This window comes from Gavia stellata, chromosome 5, assembly GCF_030936135.1.
Source record: "Gavia stellata isolate bGavSte3 chromosome 5, bGavSte3.hap2, whole genome shotgun sequence".
In the NCBI taxonomy this organism is placed as follows: Eukaryota; Metazoa; Chordata; class Aves; order Gaviiformes; family Gaviidae; genus Gavia; species Gavia stellata.
The window spans coordinates 29,031,094-29,048,791 of record NC_082598.1 but is presented as its reverse complement, the minus strand read 5'-3'; the positions used below and the strand labels follow the sequence as shown (position 1 = coordinate 29,048,791).

At 42.9% G+C, this 17,698-nt stretch overlaps 1 protein-coding gene across 2 annotated transcripts in view; it reads right to left on the bottom strand.

Annotated features, from left to right (window-relative positions):
- The window catches only part of GABRB1 (gamma-aminobutyric acid type A receptor subunit beta1), a 134,131-nt gene extending 120,621 nt beyond the window's left edge, over positions 1–13,510 (bottom strand). The window contains exons 1-3 of one of the 2 annotated variants that reach the window (XM_059817581.1): positions 13,440–13,510; positions 13,266–13,357; positions 13,113–13,180 (exon numbers count right to left, since the gene is read on the bottom strand). In XM_059817581.1, coding sequence (XP_059673564.1) covers positions 13,113–13,180; positions 13,266–13,338 — 141 coding nt within the window. In that variant the 5' untranslated portion in view covers positions 13,339–13,357; positions 13,440–13,510. Of the gene's footprint in view, positions 1–4,567; positions 4,713–12,729; positions 12,756–13,112; positions 13,181–13,265; positions 13,358–13,439 lie in introns of those variants that run through there. The other variant, XM_059817583.1, reaches the window with a different exon arrangement.
- Between the last annotated feature and the right edge of the window lie 4,188 nt (positions 13,511–17,698).

The following is a 17,698-nucleotide window of genomic DNA, read 5'->3' as shown; positions in this document are numbered from 1 at the left end:
AGACTGAGATCTCAGATTACTGTCAGAAAGACATAGCTTCTTATACCAACATTTAAACGTTAGGTTAGGATAGATGAATACAGCAGCAGGAAAATTGTAAAAAAAGCTGCAAGGAAAACCAAGTGGTCTGCCAGCCAAGACTCTGAAATGACAGAGAATATATTCCTGGGAGGATAACAGGCTTCTTGTTTTTTCTCACTTGCTCATTTTCATTTGTTTGTATTTTCCTATTGAGATCTTCTCAGAAGCTTTAGCACAGAAATTAAGCATTTTGAAAAATTTTTCTTTGATGTGTGTTCAGGCAAGTTCAGTTTGTCTTGAGTTTACAAATGTTACAGGCAGTGTTTCTGCAAGAAAATGCAATTACTGCAGGAAAGTATAATTAGCTTGCATAAGGCTGGTTTGATTCATTACTGATGCATCCTCTCTGATTTCAGTGGAACCTAACCACAGGACTGTGTGGGCTGAGCACTTCTATGCTCCAGGTACTCCAGAAGAGCTCTTTGGAGCTCATATTCAGTGGAAGAACAGCTAATAAATGGGAATAACGTTTTCCTTATCTAGATTTCAAATATATTTTTCTTCTACAGTATTTCTACAAAAGATGACTCAAAAGCACATGGATATAGCTAAATATTAGTTAATTAAAGTATTTCAACCAATGTGTACTGCTTCCAAATTGGGTTTGGCTTACTATTGCCTAAAGTTTGTCCAGCTTCCTGCTCGGGAGTTTTTGAATATTACAATGTGTTATGGTAACTGGAAGGTGCGTGAAATACTGACTTTCCATTTGCTTGGACTATTACGTGCAAAATTATGCATCCTAATAAGTTTACTGGATTAATAATGTTTTAAGTACAGAGCTCCATATTTTTTAATCCCTTTCCACAATATTGTGCTGAACTCTCCATCACTGTAATCATTTGGATGAGAAAAAAACCCACAACAACTAACAAATGTAGATCTACCTGCTTTAGTTCAAGTTCCCCTCTAGCCCCACAAACTTCCTTGGAAATGCAGCAAACCTGAAACTCAAAAAAATGTCGACTGCATTGTAAGAGGTTCTATGTAGTCCTACAAAAACTAATCTAAACCACAGTATTCCTGTTTTAAATACGGTGAAAAGAATTAGCCATCTGTCATGACAGCAGCGTGACCTGATGGGCTCTGCAGAGTGGCAGTGAGATCAGCCGGGTCCCTGCTGAGCCAGCAGTCCTCTCCCGCAGAGTCAGGTGCTGACGTTGTTCCCTGGAACAACAGGTTGTTGTCAGCAGCTCCTCTTGCACTTGTTCTCCATGATCTGGAGTGCCAGTGTTGCCTGGATTTCTGAATACAAGCTGTGCAAAAGTCATTGAAACCATCAGGTCCTGCAATAAACCCATGTAATAAGGTTGCCTGAATAATACATGTCTGAATCATCTGCAGATTAGTATTTAATCTTTTTTTTAAAAAAGTATTTGTTTCCAGTAAGATAGTAGCTTAATAGCTACCCTGCTGCGGGAGGAGGGTAGGTATAAGCAGTATTACCTCAAGGGAAAAAGTGACTTGTAAACTGATTAAAAAAAAAAAAAAGTCAATTTTCTCTTTTCTTTTGAGAAGGAAAAGCAACTTTTAAATTGGACAACTTAATGAGCAGTGTTCCTGGATGGTCCTTTGTTCTGTGTTACCTTCTGAGAGGAGGCAGTTTAGGAGATGACCTATCATTTTAATTGCTTCTGGCTTCTGCCGATGCGAAAAGCAAACGCCTGACACTGACGACACTGCTGGCTGCTCTGCTGCTCTTTGCCAGTGCTCCACTTGCTCTTAACGAGCTGAAGAACTAATATTAATACCCCTCAAAAAGTAATTTATGGTATGTATTTAATGTCTCTTCTTTGACTAACAGGAGTGCTTACAGATACTTTGAAGGCACTAAAATAAAATAAAATAAAATAAATTAAAATCCATGGTGTTTCACAGTGGGCAGTGTAACAATACCGTACCCATCTCACACTGTAAGAATGTCCAGAGACCAACAGTGACAGTGCAGTATCATGTTATTCATGAGAATAGTCTTGACTTACGCTGTCTATGTCTCCTCTTGCCTATTCCTCTTCTAGGAGCTAGAGCAGTATTACTTACAAAGCATCCCTGTTCCAATAAGAGACAGAGGAGATCAAACCCAGAGGACAGTGATTGGACATGGGCCACATTTACCTATTTTGTCTCTGGCAGTGGTATTTCCCAGGTGCTATCTAAAGGGCAGAAAAGTGTAAAGTGCATTTAGGATTATAGGGTTCTGGGAAGGGAAGAGTGAAAGATTTGTGTTATGGCATGTTTTCACTATTGGCGCGATGAAATGTCCATTGGGATTAGACACTCCAGAATGAGGCAGAATTTTTAGCTTCATATTTGAAATTGGCTCACTGAATTGATCCAGTGCAAAAACTTCCTCAAAGAGCAACTTTCTCTGATAGACCATGTCAAATTGGTGAGAAGAGCCAAGATGACTGCTGTGAGTTGAACGGTTACTACTTTGTTACAGTTGTCTTTGTATTTTCCTGAAATATGCTAGTCCTTCTCATCATCTGCTTTGTCTGAGTTTCTACTAGGAATAATTAAAAGGAAAGAATGTGTTATCTGGAATACAAATACTCCTTAAGATCTCAGAAATTCATACCTCCAGTGTGCGTCTGGAAAACAAACTCATTTCTCTTGATAGTGGGAACTGAAAAGATCTATATTCAGGATTCATTTCCAATTGACGCCACAATGATACCGTATTTGCTCCCTATTAGTTTAGGAATCCATGGAGCATTTAACAAGCTGTGAAGTCCACCATTCCAGATTTGATTCCCAGCATGTTATTCATGTTTTGCAGCTTACATTTTTTCTCCCTAGTTGGTCCTGGCACAGAGGATAAAATAAACCCAGAATTTACAGGTGGCTATTAATCCCATGTTTTGTTTCCTTCATAGGAAGCCAGTGACAAAGCTGCACTGCCTGTGAAATGCAATGTATGTATGAAGCCTCTGAATCTCATCCATTTCTCTCCTTGACCAGTGTATTGTTTTGACCAGTGAATGGTTTACAAACCAACTGGTTAAAGAAAGGACAAATCATCACGGAAGAACACAGGGTGGGAGGGTATCATTCCAGGCTCAGTTATTCTCTCATGCTGAAGAGAAATGACACAGAAAATTGTAAGGAAACAAAGGTTTAAAACTGATGTAAACCGGAGAGCTGGACTGCTCCTGCCAACTGCTCAGTAAACTGTCGAGTTGGTAAAGCTAATATGCACTTAATTTTACTGGTGTGAGAAATTTTATCCATGAGCATACGCATTGAAACCAATGGGACTATCAGCATCTAGTCTCCTTGGATGCGACCAGAGTCCTCAGTGCTTTGTGGGAATTAGTACTGCCTAGAAGTTCCTGAGATACACAAGCATGAACATATCTACCTGCAGCTGACTGCAACTCCTGTTACTTCAGCTACAATTAAAGAATCTCTTCTGGTTAAAAATATGGTGGGGAATTAATTGCACTCCTCTTTTAATATGATTAAGACCCTGAATAATATTTAGACAATGTGTATCTGTTTCAACAGTTTTCACTTTGCTATCTCTTCAGTTCTTTCTATAGGCAATTAAAAAAGACATGACTGAAATTCTTCAATCTCAGCCAAATGGATTGATTAATTTTAATGGAGAACGTTTACTCCAACCTTTAATTAAGTTTGGCAGTCTGAAATCATTAATCTTTGCTTTGAAACTATGCACTCTATCGAGAGCATTTTAAAAACTTACAACTCAATCTTGCTATTGGGTGGATGTCTGTGTGATAATGCAGCTTTCTAGAAGATGCCTTTGTGTTTTTTAAATCACCTTTTCTTTGTTCAGGATATAACACAAACCATTAAGGATTTGCCCCAGCAGAGGATGGAGCAAACCTCTGCTTTGGCCAAAAGCAACCTTTTAATCTTGAAAGGACATTGTAAAGGTTGATAGGCAAGAATCTAATCTACCTTCTCCAGCCCATGTAAACCTTAACACAGAGCTATTGCTTAAAGAAAGAATCAAACAGACTGCATTATCTGGTGTTATTCTGCTAGATTATTCAGTGACTGCTACTACTGATTTCCTTGTGAACATATCTGCAGTAGTTTAGCCTTTGGGGTGGAAGTAATTTCATTTTAATATGCCTTTTGGAGCATTGCCAGAGTTACAAGAGGTATTGTATGTGAGGGAAGAGGAATTCTACAAGCATGGTAGTGTGTGCCTTGAGATCCTGAATTCTTTTTCTAGAAGAAAAAAAGGAGTCTCAAAGAGCATTAAAGTATAAAATCTTTCTGGTAGCCATCTTGGACTCTTTCATCACCTGCTAGAAGCCCTTATAGTTGGTTTTTCAGGCTTTAAAATACAGCACACTTAGATGGATGGGAGATGAGACACCCCAGAGAACTCTTCCAGGCAGCTGCTGTTTGGAATACAGCAATCAACAAAACACATCAGCTGGGGATACTTCTGAATGATGGCAAACTCTGGGTTTGATTTAACAGTTTCAGCTGTTGTCCCAGAGTACTTGGCATCCTGTGAACAAGAACAAGTCCTTCTGGTGCTACCTTTGGAGCTTGTTACTATTCCTCCCCTGAGGCTGGGATCTTTTCCTACCTCAGGGCGAACTGGTGGTGTGACTTTTCCCTCTCCTGGTTGCGCAGCTTCAGCTCCACGTCTGTACTGAACTGTGGCTGGTAGAGAATTTAAGAATACAGCCTAGAGGAGTTAAGGAATACTTTTCAGGCAACATAGTACAAAGTCAAGCTGATTAAAAAAAAAAAATAACAAGTTTTGCAGACACTTGAAATGTATCCCTTAAATCTCCTTATGAAGAAAAATGCTTAGTTTGGAGGATTCTCATCTTCTCTCCCTTCCAGAATCAGAATTAAAAAGGCAATGCAACTGGTGAAAATGAAAACACAAGCTTTTAATTAAGCCCCTGCCCTGTCCTACATACACACAAGAAAAGCAGCATCTTTCAGGTTCCTGGAAGAACTTTAACTTTTATTTTATGGATTTATTTTTCTCTTTTTAGAAAGTGGTTAATTTTGGGGAATGGATCTTTTGTGTGAATCGTTGACTGTTCCATGATTAAAGAATCATATGGGACCCTGAATGTTTCAAAAGGTTTGTGCCACTGAACTGTGGGGTTTGTGCACAGTGGTCACAGCACAGACACGTTGTTTGACGCGGGTGCACAAAACAGGCAGTCTTGGGGAAAACCTTGGATTTTCTTATCCACATAATTGAAAGGCGTATCTCACTGCAGGTGTACCCCTTATTTAGCGAAATCCTGGACACCCCAAACTCGGTGCTAAAGTTTCCACTAAACAGGGGGAGGGTGTCACCCCTCCCATTTTATATGCACCACAGCTCACCGCTGTGATACAACTTAACTGTAGATTTCAGGAACCAGACCTGGCTGAGGAAGTGTTTTAGGGCATGATTAAGAAAACGTGTGGTCCTTTCCTTTGCAGGTGGTCACTTGCTCACTGCAGTGATTTTTGACAGTTCATCACAGTAATACCATCATATTTCAGACTTGCAGTTGTTTTAGATTTTTTTTTTTTTTTGACTCCATGCTCAGGAGAAAAAGAAGGAGCAGCTTACCAAAAAAAATCATGTTAAAATTCAACTGGGTCTGGTAATTTTCTGTCCTTTGTTATTTTGTGCTATTCTGTTGCATTCCTGGAATATGTTTTAAACAAATAGGAAGTGTAACTGCTTTATTTCTTGCCTCCAGTAATGTAAACTCTGCACAGGTTATATTATCTGGCTGGACTACAGATGCGTCAGGCTGCCCCATTGCGTCAGGTGTAAAGTCTGGGCTAAAAGATAAAGTACACAGGTCAGAACTGAGCTTATCAGCTCTAGAGAAAAGCTGGAAATTAAGGGTAAGCCACCTGCAGTGGCTAGAAAGAGAAACAATTGAGGGAGTCAGGAGAGTTGCCCTTGTGCGAAACTGTGAGTTTAACATTAGATAAAAGAATCACATATTTTCTATGAAGGGCGTTCATAGCAAGTTTGTTTAAACGTTGAAATCAGGGAAGTATTGCCTGTCAGGCTAAAAAGAAAATTTGGAATACAGCTTGTATCAACCCTGAAGCTGGTCTCAGCTTAGTTTAACTTTTGAAAAATTAAGATATATCCGCTTTCTGGATCATATGAAACAACATTTAAGTTATCGCTTTATCTTTTTTGCCTACTTATTAATTTTGCTGAAGAACTGCTTGTTCATGTAGCCAAATGAAAAATAACCCAACAAAACATCCAATAACAGTGACTGAGTCGTTTAACCTCAAGCTGCCTATTTCTACATTCATTCCATGTTTCACTCTTTAATATAATTACTCCTGTTTGGAATAGACAGTGATGAAATGATCTGACCTTTATGTATTATTACTTGATTAGTTTTTCCATATTTGCTGGAAAAAAATAAAATCAGTTGCTGAACATTCTTATTAATATTCATTTCAAGTGCTTTTGCATGTCCTTCATGCTCTTCAAGAGAGTTGCTGTATAACAGGAAAGTACTTCTCCTTTCTTCTTCTGCACTACAGCTAAGCAAATTTTCATTAATAATTATTGAGTTTTATGTCTTTTTTAAGAATCAGTTTAATCTGTATGAACATCTTCAGGCAAATATATTTAGACCAAGGACCATTTATTATCATTGTGACTAGTCTGATCACTTCTGTTGCCTCACTGGCTGAGCTGAAGGAGTTTGACTTTTTAGTTCTCCAGGAACCAGACTTAAGGTTACAAAAAATGAGACTTGGCTGCTGTAATGCAAAGAGGTATGAGATGGGGTTCATAATGCCAATTTGGTTCCCTAGTGTAGAGTTTGTTTCCTACATTGAGATTCACAACAGCCACCATGCTAAATTCTCAGATACTTAATCCAGCCAGGGAGAAAGAACAAGATGACACATGAAACTCTGGCTATGCCTATAAACACAGCTTAAGCCTCCCTCAGGCTGCAAAAAGTGCCTTAAGATAACCTGCACCCATACATCTCTACCTGTGATGGGCTGACCCTGGCTAGACGCCAAGTGCCCAAAGCTGTTCTATCACTCCCCTTCCTCAGCTGGACAGGGGAAAGAGAATATAACAAAAGGCTCATGGGTCAGGATAAGGACAGGGAGATCCCTCACCATTAATGTCACAGGCAAAATAGACTCGACTTGGGGAAATTAGTTTAATTTATTGACAAATCAAAATCAGAGTAGGATAATGAGAAATAAAATAAAATCTTAAAAACACCTTCCCCGCACCCCTCCTTTCTTCCTGGGCTCAACTTCACTCCTGATTTTCTCTACCTCCTCCCCCCAAGCAGCACAGGGGGATGGGGAATGGGGGTTGCGGTCAGTTCGCTCCTTCCTCCTCACACTCTTCCCCTGCTCCAGTGTGGGATGCCTCCCACAGGAGACAGTTCTGCACTAACTTCTCCAATGTAGGTTCTTCCCATGCGCTACAGTTCTTCACAAACTGCTCCAGCGTGGGTCCTTTCCACAGGGTGCAGTCCTTCAGGAACAGATTGCTCCAGCATGGGTCCCCCACGGGGTCCCAAGTCCTGCCAGCAAACCTGCTCCAGCGTGGGTTCCTCTCTCCATGGGTCCACAAGTCCTGCCAGGAGCCTGCTCCAGTGCAGGCTTCCCACGGGGCCACGGCCTCCTTCGGGCACATCCACCTGCTCTGGCGTGGGGTCCTCCACAGGCTGCAGGTGGATACCTGCTCCACCATGGACCTCCATGGGCTGCAGGGGGACAGCCTGCCTCACCATGGTCTTCACCAGGGGCTGCAGGGGAATCTCTGCTCCGGCGCCTGTAGCACCTCCTCCCCCTGTTCATGCAGCTCTGGATGCAGATGTCCTTCTTTACTGCTGTTTATACAACTGAACAAAACTCTAATCCTCTGTTTCAACCTGCAGAGTGATATTTGCTTAGACAAAGACTGCTTATTCATTTGGCTTGGTTCTGACGTTCAGACTGTCTGGAACATATTCTGTTGATTTCTGTCATTTTTTGAAGGGAATTGAGCAGTTAGACTGGTGATAAGCAGCAAACACAGCAAACCTATGCAGATCCCAAAAGAAGTAAAATACACCAACACTGTCATGTGGGAAATGACCCTGTGAAAGTTCAAACAGAAAGAGCATGAAGTATCCCAGAAAGACACACTCTGAAGATCAAGGAGATTCGTTCTAGAATTCACATGGGGGAGAACACAAGTTTGTTCTTCATGTTTCCACACTTGCAGAACTGTTCACTACCCAAATTGTACAAAGTAAGATGCTCAGAACTAACTAATATAGTCGAGCCTTCAGACAGAGAACTGTTTATCAGCCTCTAAAGTAATAGATCTGTAAACTTCTAGTACATCAGAAAATGCTTTTCTCTTGGATTCAATTTCTAATGTACGCTAGTGTTCCAGCAGTAGGCCTGGGAGCAGCCCTAAAGCAAGGAAAAAAGAGAAATACTGTATTGCTTCCAGGGAAAGCTAAGTAAGTGTAGTAGAAAAGGATGTCTGACAACATGGGCAGTGGAGCTTTAAGTACTGTGGGAGACACTTCATTCTCCAAACAAATGACAATCTGCACTCATGACAGAGCGAGGGATCAAACATGACACGCAGGTCTACTTTGTGTCACAAACACACGACTTCATCATTCAGCATAAGCCATGGCATCAAAGATGCATCAGAATATAAGGCTGTCTCTATTTCTAATTTCTTATGTATAATCATACAGGCTAGAAGGATTGAGACGGAATATGAGAGGGTGGTACCACGTGAAATTGATGAAAAAAAATAAATCTATGCAGCTGGCTTATTTAATTATCATTTTTCCCAAAAGGACACAAGAGTGAGTCGTTTAAGCTAAATTAATTTTTTCTCTGGGGCAAAAAGACATTATCCAACAGGTTGGGATGTTGACAGCATAAAAGACAGACTACTTAAGGAGAAATCTTGAGAACCAGGTAGTAACTTTTGAGCAGTAGGCAACTGATGAGATCCTGCTTCTCTGCAAGATTTGCAGCTTATTCGGGAGATCAGATAACTGTAAGAGCCTTGAGTAAAAGTGACTTTGGGTGTACAGAAGCTAAAGAATTATACTTCTCCTGTCAAAGAATCATGAAACATTCTTTCTGTGTTTTCTTTACCCTCTTTTTGCTGTGACACAAAACCTTCAATCTGCTATCATACAAACCAAATCACCACCAGTCTAAAATCACTATGGTACGTCAGGAACAATGCTCCCAATATAAAATAATGGGCACTTTTTTTTTTTTTCTTTTTGGTGTCTCTTAACTGCTCTATAAAAGGTTCTTTATCACATGCACTGGTTTTCAAAACTTCAGAATGTGTACAGCTATCTTTTCCCTATTATAGAAGTTTGACCACCTGCTCAGTAGCAAATACATTTTAGAGAAAATTATGTCATGTACTACATGTGAATTTTTTTTACAGAGTCCAGCTACTTCTTGACTGTTTCCTGGTAGGTATAGCAATATGCTATTTGTTTGCTTGTCCTGAAGCTTGAAGGTAGTTACCATGAATCATGCTATCCATGTTTATTCTTGATGTACAAACAGCACCTTCTGTTAACCATGCCAAGGTATCAGAGTAAACCAGACAATTCACGTCACAACAGCTTAATAGATTTAGTCATAGCATCGTACTTAATGAACTCTATATTCATATAAATGTCTGATACACTTCTAAAGGAACTCTGTCATAGATGAAAGTTAGCTGAACAGTCATTAACTGAGACAAAGCAAAGGGTCACCTTGTACCTTTGGAAGGGAATACTTGCAGTTACTGTAGAAAGGATGTGAAAATCTGACAGAAACAGATTAAAACTTATCTCATGGTATATTAGGAAGAAAGTATGGTTAGAACCGGGCAACAGTCATGAGGACTTTTACATTCTGCTTCTGCTTGTTCCATGTATGACAAGCTCTTCAGCTTATTACCTGCAAAAATCAATATATGACAACATATCTGATGCCAAATGGGAGAATCATGAGAACGAGTGCTTCAATTAATCCTTCTGTAAAAGTTGCTATGGCAGCTTACTACAGTATTATTGAACTACCAAGCAGCTATAAACCAATGCAGTTTAAAGAACTGAACAGATGAGGACCGAGTACTCAGGGGAAATAACAGAAAGGTTGACTCAAGGCTGTGCAAGTCTCAATTCATTAGCTGAGTAAAGTATTTCACAATAGTTTAGTATGTTTGAAGAAGCCACTACAACTAGACAAGCTGCTTGAGTGAACCATTATTACTGATGGTGTTCACAGAATTCACAATCGTTCTGTTGTGTATATTTCAACTTTTTACCTGAGGACTCGATTTACTCAGACATACAGATCATCAGCCTGTTGACTTGGCAGTCAGCCTACAGCCAAGACAAATTCTCAGCTAATGCACCAAAGGGGTACACCTCCTTCATAGCCTATATATATAATAGTTTGGGTTTTTTTACTCTTTACTCTTATTTAAGTACTGACACTGGAATAGAAAATGTAACCCTGCCTGTGGGTACCAGGATTTGGAATAGCTGCCTCTGTCATTCTGGAAATAAGGTTTCATGTGCCTGAGGAGAACCAAGGAATGAGACAACTCCCTAGGGTGAGACTGACTGAACAGAGCTCTGGTGGAGTCCAACTAGACTCTCTTGCCAGGAGGAGCTTAGACAATGAGGGTGTTGCTCTCTCTGCTCATGTTACCAGTTTCCTTCAGCAAAGAAACTGCCCTATAGACAACAGAAGCTATAAACTAGCATCTTCTGGTAAACATTTCTGGCTCTGAAGGCACAGTATGGTAGCTCTTGCTAAACAAAGAAAAAAAAAATCTACAAGACAATGGCTGAAAAGGAGAGAAGATGAATGATTCACAGGTTGCTGCAACATTAAGCATTTCAAGGCTGTGATTCTCAGAAAAAGTACTAGAATAAAACATTATTTTACTAGGTACAAAAATTTTTCTTAAGCTATTGTTCCCCTCATTTCTGCAATGATGGATGGAATTATTGAACATTGTCCAAAAGACTGTAACAGTCTCTAGCAACACAATAAAGACCTCGCAACAACGAACACTCTAGCCATGGGTATGTACAGGTAAGCACTTGTGATATGGGAAAGCCCCTTTCAGACTGATTCAGAATGGAGACTGTTTTTTCCATGTTTTGCCTTAAGGAATTGGCTATACCTGGGAATGGTTGCTTCCTCCCACTGTGAGAGACGTGGCATCTTACTTTTTGACCGGACTTAGTCAAGCTGCCGCCCTAGCACATGGAGATTAGTAAAGGAATCCATCTAGCATGTAACCATCCTTGATTAAAAAACAGAAAGTTCAAATTACAGTTTCCCAGGGGCTGTGCAAGCGTTGGAATGGAGGAGGAAGTTGCATGTTGGATCCATCAAAGCTAAGCAGAAATGCTGTGAGCTGGTGCAATGCAATTGATGCCCCGTGACATTGCCACTGAAACCGTCACATGCACTCCCCTCCAAATTAACAGTAATTCAGGTGTTGAGACTTTACAAGATAAGTTCTGGACCTTTCAGAGCAGGTATTTTGGTGATGGTGTTTACTGTGTTTGGCTTTCCCAGGGTGTACTGCATTGTAGAGGCAGCAATTCCATTACAGGGTGGTAGAAACAGTTTGGAGTTGGAGTAGATTTGTTCTTTGATAAGGTCTATGTTCTGTTTTCTCTGCCTCATCTGCACAGCCCCTACTATGTTCCTCCTTGGAAGTAAAATACAGCAACAGGAACTCCAGGAGCTGAAACTTGCAAAATGTTGTCTTTGTGTGGTATTAGCACTCTGCAGAGCCTGCTATGCTACAGGCAATGTGACAAATCTCCTTTCCCCCCTATTCTGCCAAGCATACTCCTAAGCAGATACAACAGTTACACACAAACAGGAACTGTGTATATATAACAAACAACAGAATAAATATAAAAATGACTACAACTATTAACTAACACACCAAGGAAAAAATCCCAACTCTTGGGTAAATTACTTTGGATGGGCAAATATCAACTTTTTTTGAGTCAAATAAACTGCTGATCAGAATGGAAATGTAAGGTTTCCAGATTCTTTTAACTAAATAGGTGTTCCCCTATGGAAAGAAAGCATCTCAGATTTTCATGAGACCAAACACAAGAAAAGAGGATGAGAGCAAAATGCCCACGGTGCATACTAATCCAACATGATTTTGTTAAATGTTCAGACTTGTAACTGATTTTTTGTCATCTTCTGGGAAAAGGCTGTCAAACGAGGAAAGCACTATACAAGACGCATTTTTGCTCCTTAAGCCTGCATGTCTATTAGCATTCCTTCCAGCAGCAGAACTGAAATCAAATGCGGTATGTTTCACACCTGTAGCTAGGAGACTTTTTTGATTTTGATAGCTGGATAGGCAACATCCTTGATCTGCAATGTCAGGGTTTTTTCCGTTCTACAAGAGAGCATTTTCTAGAAGCTCCTTTTTCTTTTGTTTTTGCACCTTTTACTCAACGCCACTAGCGTACAAAGTGAAGCGTCTGACTCTTTGAATCATTTAACATGAAAAAATGCACATCTGCCCATCTGCTGTTACAGCTCAAGAAACTCCAACACTTCTGACGACAGCTGTCGATCATGCAAAGGGCAAGCCCGTTGCAAGCAGAACCCAGAACCTCAAACCTGTAGCAGGTACTTTGATCATGGCAGGGAGCACTTTCTGGAGTGCTAATTCTAGCATGCAAACGTTATCTCAACCACACAAATAACTTTTCCTGGCAACCGCCACGTGCTTGGCTATTTTATAGTATTTGCTCTCGCTCGGGAGGCTGCCCCCTCCTCCAGCCGGGCACCGGCCAGGTTACAGCCCGTCCCCGCGGGGCTTGCGCTGCCGCCGGGGCCGCGCTCGCCCCGCCGGGTCGCTGGCTGCCTCCGCACCCGCGGGGCGGCGCGGAGCTGCGCGGCGCGGCCGGCAGGCGGCGCTGTGGACCCCCCCGCTCCGGCCGGGCGCGGCGGGGAGCCGGCGGCAGCGCCCTCCGGCCCGGCTCGGCCCGCGGGTCACTCACCATGTTGACTTCTGAGACCACGTCGATGCTGGCGATCTCTATCCGCATGCCCACATCCACGGGCGGACCTGCGGGGGGAGCGGGAGGCGGCGTTAGCCGGCGGGGGGCGCCCAGAGGGCTGGGGCGCGGGTCGGGGGAGCGCGGGCGCCTCACCTCCGAAGTCGGGCCGGAGGCGGATGTCGTAGCCCTGCAGCAGCCTGTCCACCGTCTCCTTCACGTAGGACATGTTGCTGGGCCCGTCGGCGCTGCGGGAAGGAGCACAGGCGGGTTAGGGAGGCGGTCAGGCGGCCCCACGCCCGCACCCCTCCGCGGCCCGGCGGCGCTCACCTGCGCGCCGCGCACGCCACGGCCAGCACCAGCGGCAGCGACAGGACCCGCGGGCCGTCGCGCCTCGCCGCCGCACCCCCCATCTCGGTCCCGGCCGCGCCGCCGCCTCGCGGGGGAAGAGCCGCGGACTGCAACTTGGTGCGGAGCGGAGCAACAATTCCTGACAGCACGACGCATGCGCGGAGCGGGGCGCCGCGGCCCTCGGGGAGCACCTCTGCCCGCCACGGCCCGCGTGCGGCGCCCCCGCCCCGCCCTGCCCCGGACCCCGCCCCGCCCCGCCGCGGAGGGGCTGAGGGCGATGGCGCGGCCACAGGAGCCGGTGGCGGGGCGGTCCTGACGCAGCGGGCGGCGAAGCCAAGCGGCTGGCTGGGCAGGGCGGGACCGAGAGCCCCCGGGCTGCCGTGAGGGGCTGCCCCGGCCGGGCGCGGCCGCCCCCGCTGGGGCGCGAACTTCTCGTCAAGAGGAAATAAGTAATTGCTGAGGGCGCTTCTCGGTGGAAATTCACACTGATACGCTCTGGTGTTGGCGATAACGTAAAAGGGGATTGGCAAATCCGAAGGAAAGGGCACGTTTTGGTGCAAGTAGTCCTTTTCCAGCTGTGAGGGCTCGAGGCTTAACGGGGCATCCCCCCACGGCGCTGCTCCCTGCGCCCCTTCGTCCCCGGAGCCGCCGCGCAGAGGGACCCGCTGTGGCACAGGCGGGAGGGAGGTGGCAACAGATTTTTAGTTGCGGGTTTTCAACCAAAGTAACTGGTCTTGCGTTTAGAAGGGGATTTTTTAAAAAGACTGAGAATTTGAGCTCTTAACGTAGCCCGACCTCTTACGAGCAGTATCCCATGGTGACTGATCGGAGCCCTGTGAACAATTCCTGACTTTGCCGGTGCCGCTCTGTTTCCCTGCACGGTAGCTCAGCGGAGATAACATTTATCCCTTTCGGATTCAACCACCACCTGTGCACTATACAATCCTGCGTGCGGTGACCTTGGGATACGCATTTGATGCTTTTGAAGAGCCTGCAGTGTCGTGCAGATTTATTTCTGAGAAATGGCAGACTTTCGGTGATGCTTTTGTGGTTGAAATACACCACGATATTTCAAAAATGCAGGAATATTTAAACGCATAGTTTGTGACACAAATTGTAATGATAATTTTGAGTGTTTTAACTACGTACATTTCTATGCAAACCTGTCACTCTTGGGAGAAGCAGCACAACACATTTTCTGAGAGATTACAAGAAGAGCCTCTCACCCTCAAAGCTACTTCTTGTAACCTTGACAATACAAATTTATGAAAATGATTATTTTATTAGCAGTTTGTTACAGTATAATAAATATTTTCAATTGGCTTTGAGTACTTACACACTGAACATATCTTTCTTTTCCTGTTATTTTAGTCCTTTCTTCCTGAAAAATCTGATATCCTAGCTCAATTCAACAGTACTTTAGCATTGCCGTTTGGAAAGAGTTTTTAAAATTTACTAATCATGGTTAATGTATTTTAGTAGTGTTCAATTATATTTGGTGTTGTTTGGGTATAGCACTTTTAAAAAAATGTCTTGCTCATAGAAGTCTGCCAAAAGGTATCTTTTTGTTCAGAGTTGTATCAAACATAGCCATAATAAAGTTACCTGGTTCCTCTGAAGCACTGGATTAGGATTTTCCATGGGACTGTAGAGTCCTGTTTTATTGCTTGATGGTGTACAGGATTATATCCTGCAGATAATTTTAGCTTTGTCATGAGCCAATGTGAAAGTCAGATGCACCTGTATGAAAGTGAGACCACTGCTCTCCCTAGCTTGCCAAAATCTCTCTTAAAGCTTTAAGTGCAAGGGTTTATTCTATATGAATTCTTCGCTCTCTGTACATTTCAGGGCAGCTTTTAGTTCGGACTAGGTGTAGTCTGGTCCCAGCACTGAATGACCATTAGTGGTTGAAATGTTTTAGGTGCATTTCTGGAGCTTATCATCTGGTTGGGAAAGGCGTGAGCTAAGCCTGCCCTGCAGGTCTCCTGCCGTTAGGGATGCCTCAGCCCAACAAATGTACTTCCAGGAAGGGCGAGGATGTTCTCCTCGGCAAGCCGGTTCCTCTGAGAGCTCTCCCAGCTGAGCTGCCCTGGCTTCTGCAGACCAGCGTTGAGATTCCTCTGCTGAGCCTCCCAAAAATAAGACTACTGAGCCGTTGGCTGTTTCCCAAAGGTGGCACGCCTTGGAAATTCAACTCCCTTTTGTTCAGCTTGATCACTGGGGACATCTGGACTCTAAACTGGGATCTTGAAGCAACTGCAAATATCCTGCTGTGTGGAGACAATACTGAAAAGATCCCTCAGTGGTTGGGGCTTGGGAAGAAAGAGATTTATATAGTACTTTTAATAATTGCACAACGGAGGAGCTGCATGGCATGACTCTTGCCATAACAGGGGTGGTAAGAAGGATCCTTTTTGCCCCATGTGGTGGATGATGGAAACATGACTGGGACCTGTCTTCCACTGCTTCCAGGACTGAAAAAGATAAATTATTAACAGCAAGACTTCCACTCTCCCACGTGTTACCAAGTGAAATGCTCAATAGTTTTATCTGAAGTTTAAGGACTATTGAAGTTCTGCTTTCTTTGCAGAAAATGTATTTCTAGGAAAATATAGCATGCTTTTTCAGTGTGGAAGAATCTTGTTGTAATTTTGATAAAAATACTCCCTGTGACATAATTCTTGCTTTCGGCAGCTGTTTAACAACACCTTTTACAAAGAACAGGTGACATCCAAAATGGGTGACTGTGGCAAAGAGGCTAACTTTCAAAGTCCAGATATCATCCCTGTTGTTCATGAACATTTTCTAAAAGCTTTTACAGGGGACGAGACATCTGGTGCTCTGATTTACAGACATGGTTTACAAACTTGCAGCTTCTTCTGCAGTCAATAAACTTGATCCAGAATACAGCAGTGTGTCTTTCCATCCACTCCAGTGGGGTTTGCTCACTCATTCTGGCTGAGTGAAACCTGATGGGTCCCCAACATGCCATCTTGGAATTTACTGAGCGCCCCAGAATTTAGGCACATAAACAGGGGTGCTGCTTTGCACTTTTGGAAATCAGGCTGCTTAGTGCCTAAAAACCTAGGAGGTTAATCTGGAGGCTTTTGCCACCAGTTTGCAATATTTTTAAAGAGAACCAGACTTCTGTGGTGGCTTCAATTTCTGCTCTTATGGTCTTTTCTTGTGGTTATTTTCTCATATTTGTTATTCAATAATCTCTTTTCTTTAAACCGTTGCTAACAATAATGCCAAGTTCCTTTCCCTCTCATTTCTGTGCTGGGTATAGTGTTTATAGGGGCTATGAGATAGACATACATCTTGTCAATATAATTTTTAAAAAATATTTTCTGGACTGTGTTAGTGAAGGCAGACCTGTTGGGTGGGGAATAGTTTCATCTTGATTAAGCATATGTAAACACTAGTAAACTAAAACAATTGAAATCCACTGGTTCTAATGTAGTAGCCATGACTTTTTTCATATTCTGAGGCATGTTGAATGCTTACTAGAAGCAAGACGAATAACATTATTTCAAAGCATGATTCGTAAAACCATCCTGGGCCAATTGCTTGTACATTTTTCACCTTCATTATGCCTAAACTTCCAGGAGGGAACCTTTTTTCTTACACAAAGAAATGTTTCCAGTTTATTAAAGATCTTTTTTTCAATGCATATTTTCATTTGGAATCAGAAAGGGCACACACTACAAAGACAATGTCCTGCTCAGACACTGTTGGCTACTTAAAGAGAATGCAATATCACTGAAAAAAAGGAAGTTCTTCCTGTTTCCCACTGGATAAGATCTGTAGGAGGGAAGACCACAACTTTTACTGAAACTAGGGGAAAAAATTGCAAAAGTGGTGACAATGCATCTCTCTCTAGCGATACCTTGTGCCTTCTTAAATGTAGCATGAGGAAAGGTGTGTCTTTGTGATTCTGCTCAAAACAGAGAAGGGGAGGTGTGTGCCTCACACTGTGCACTTTGTATGTGGAGATGATGACTGGAAATGCTGGTATTTGTAATACTGACTGGTTTGAGTAATTGGAAATTGAGACTTGCAGACCCAGGATACTCATAATCTAAGTGTCCAACTGGACTTGCAGTTTTCCAGTCAGTGGTGAGAACTATTGTGGGAACAGGTACACCGGCCACAGGCCAGAAGCAGGACTGGTGTTAAGTGGGAAAGCAGCATCATTAATTAGCAAAATTGCATTACAGTGTAACAGTGTGCCCAGA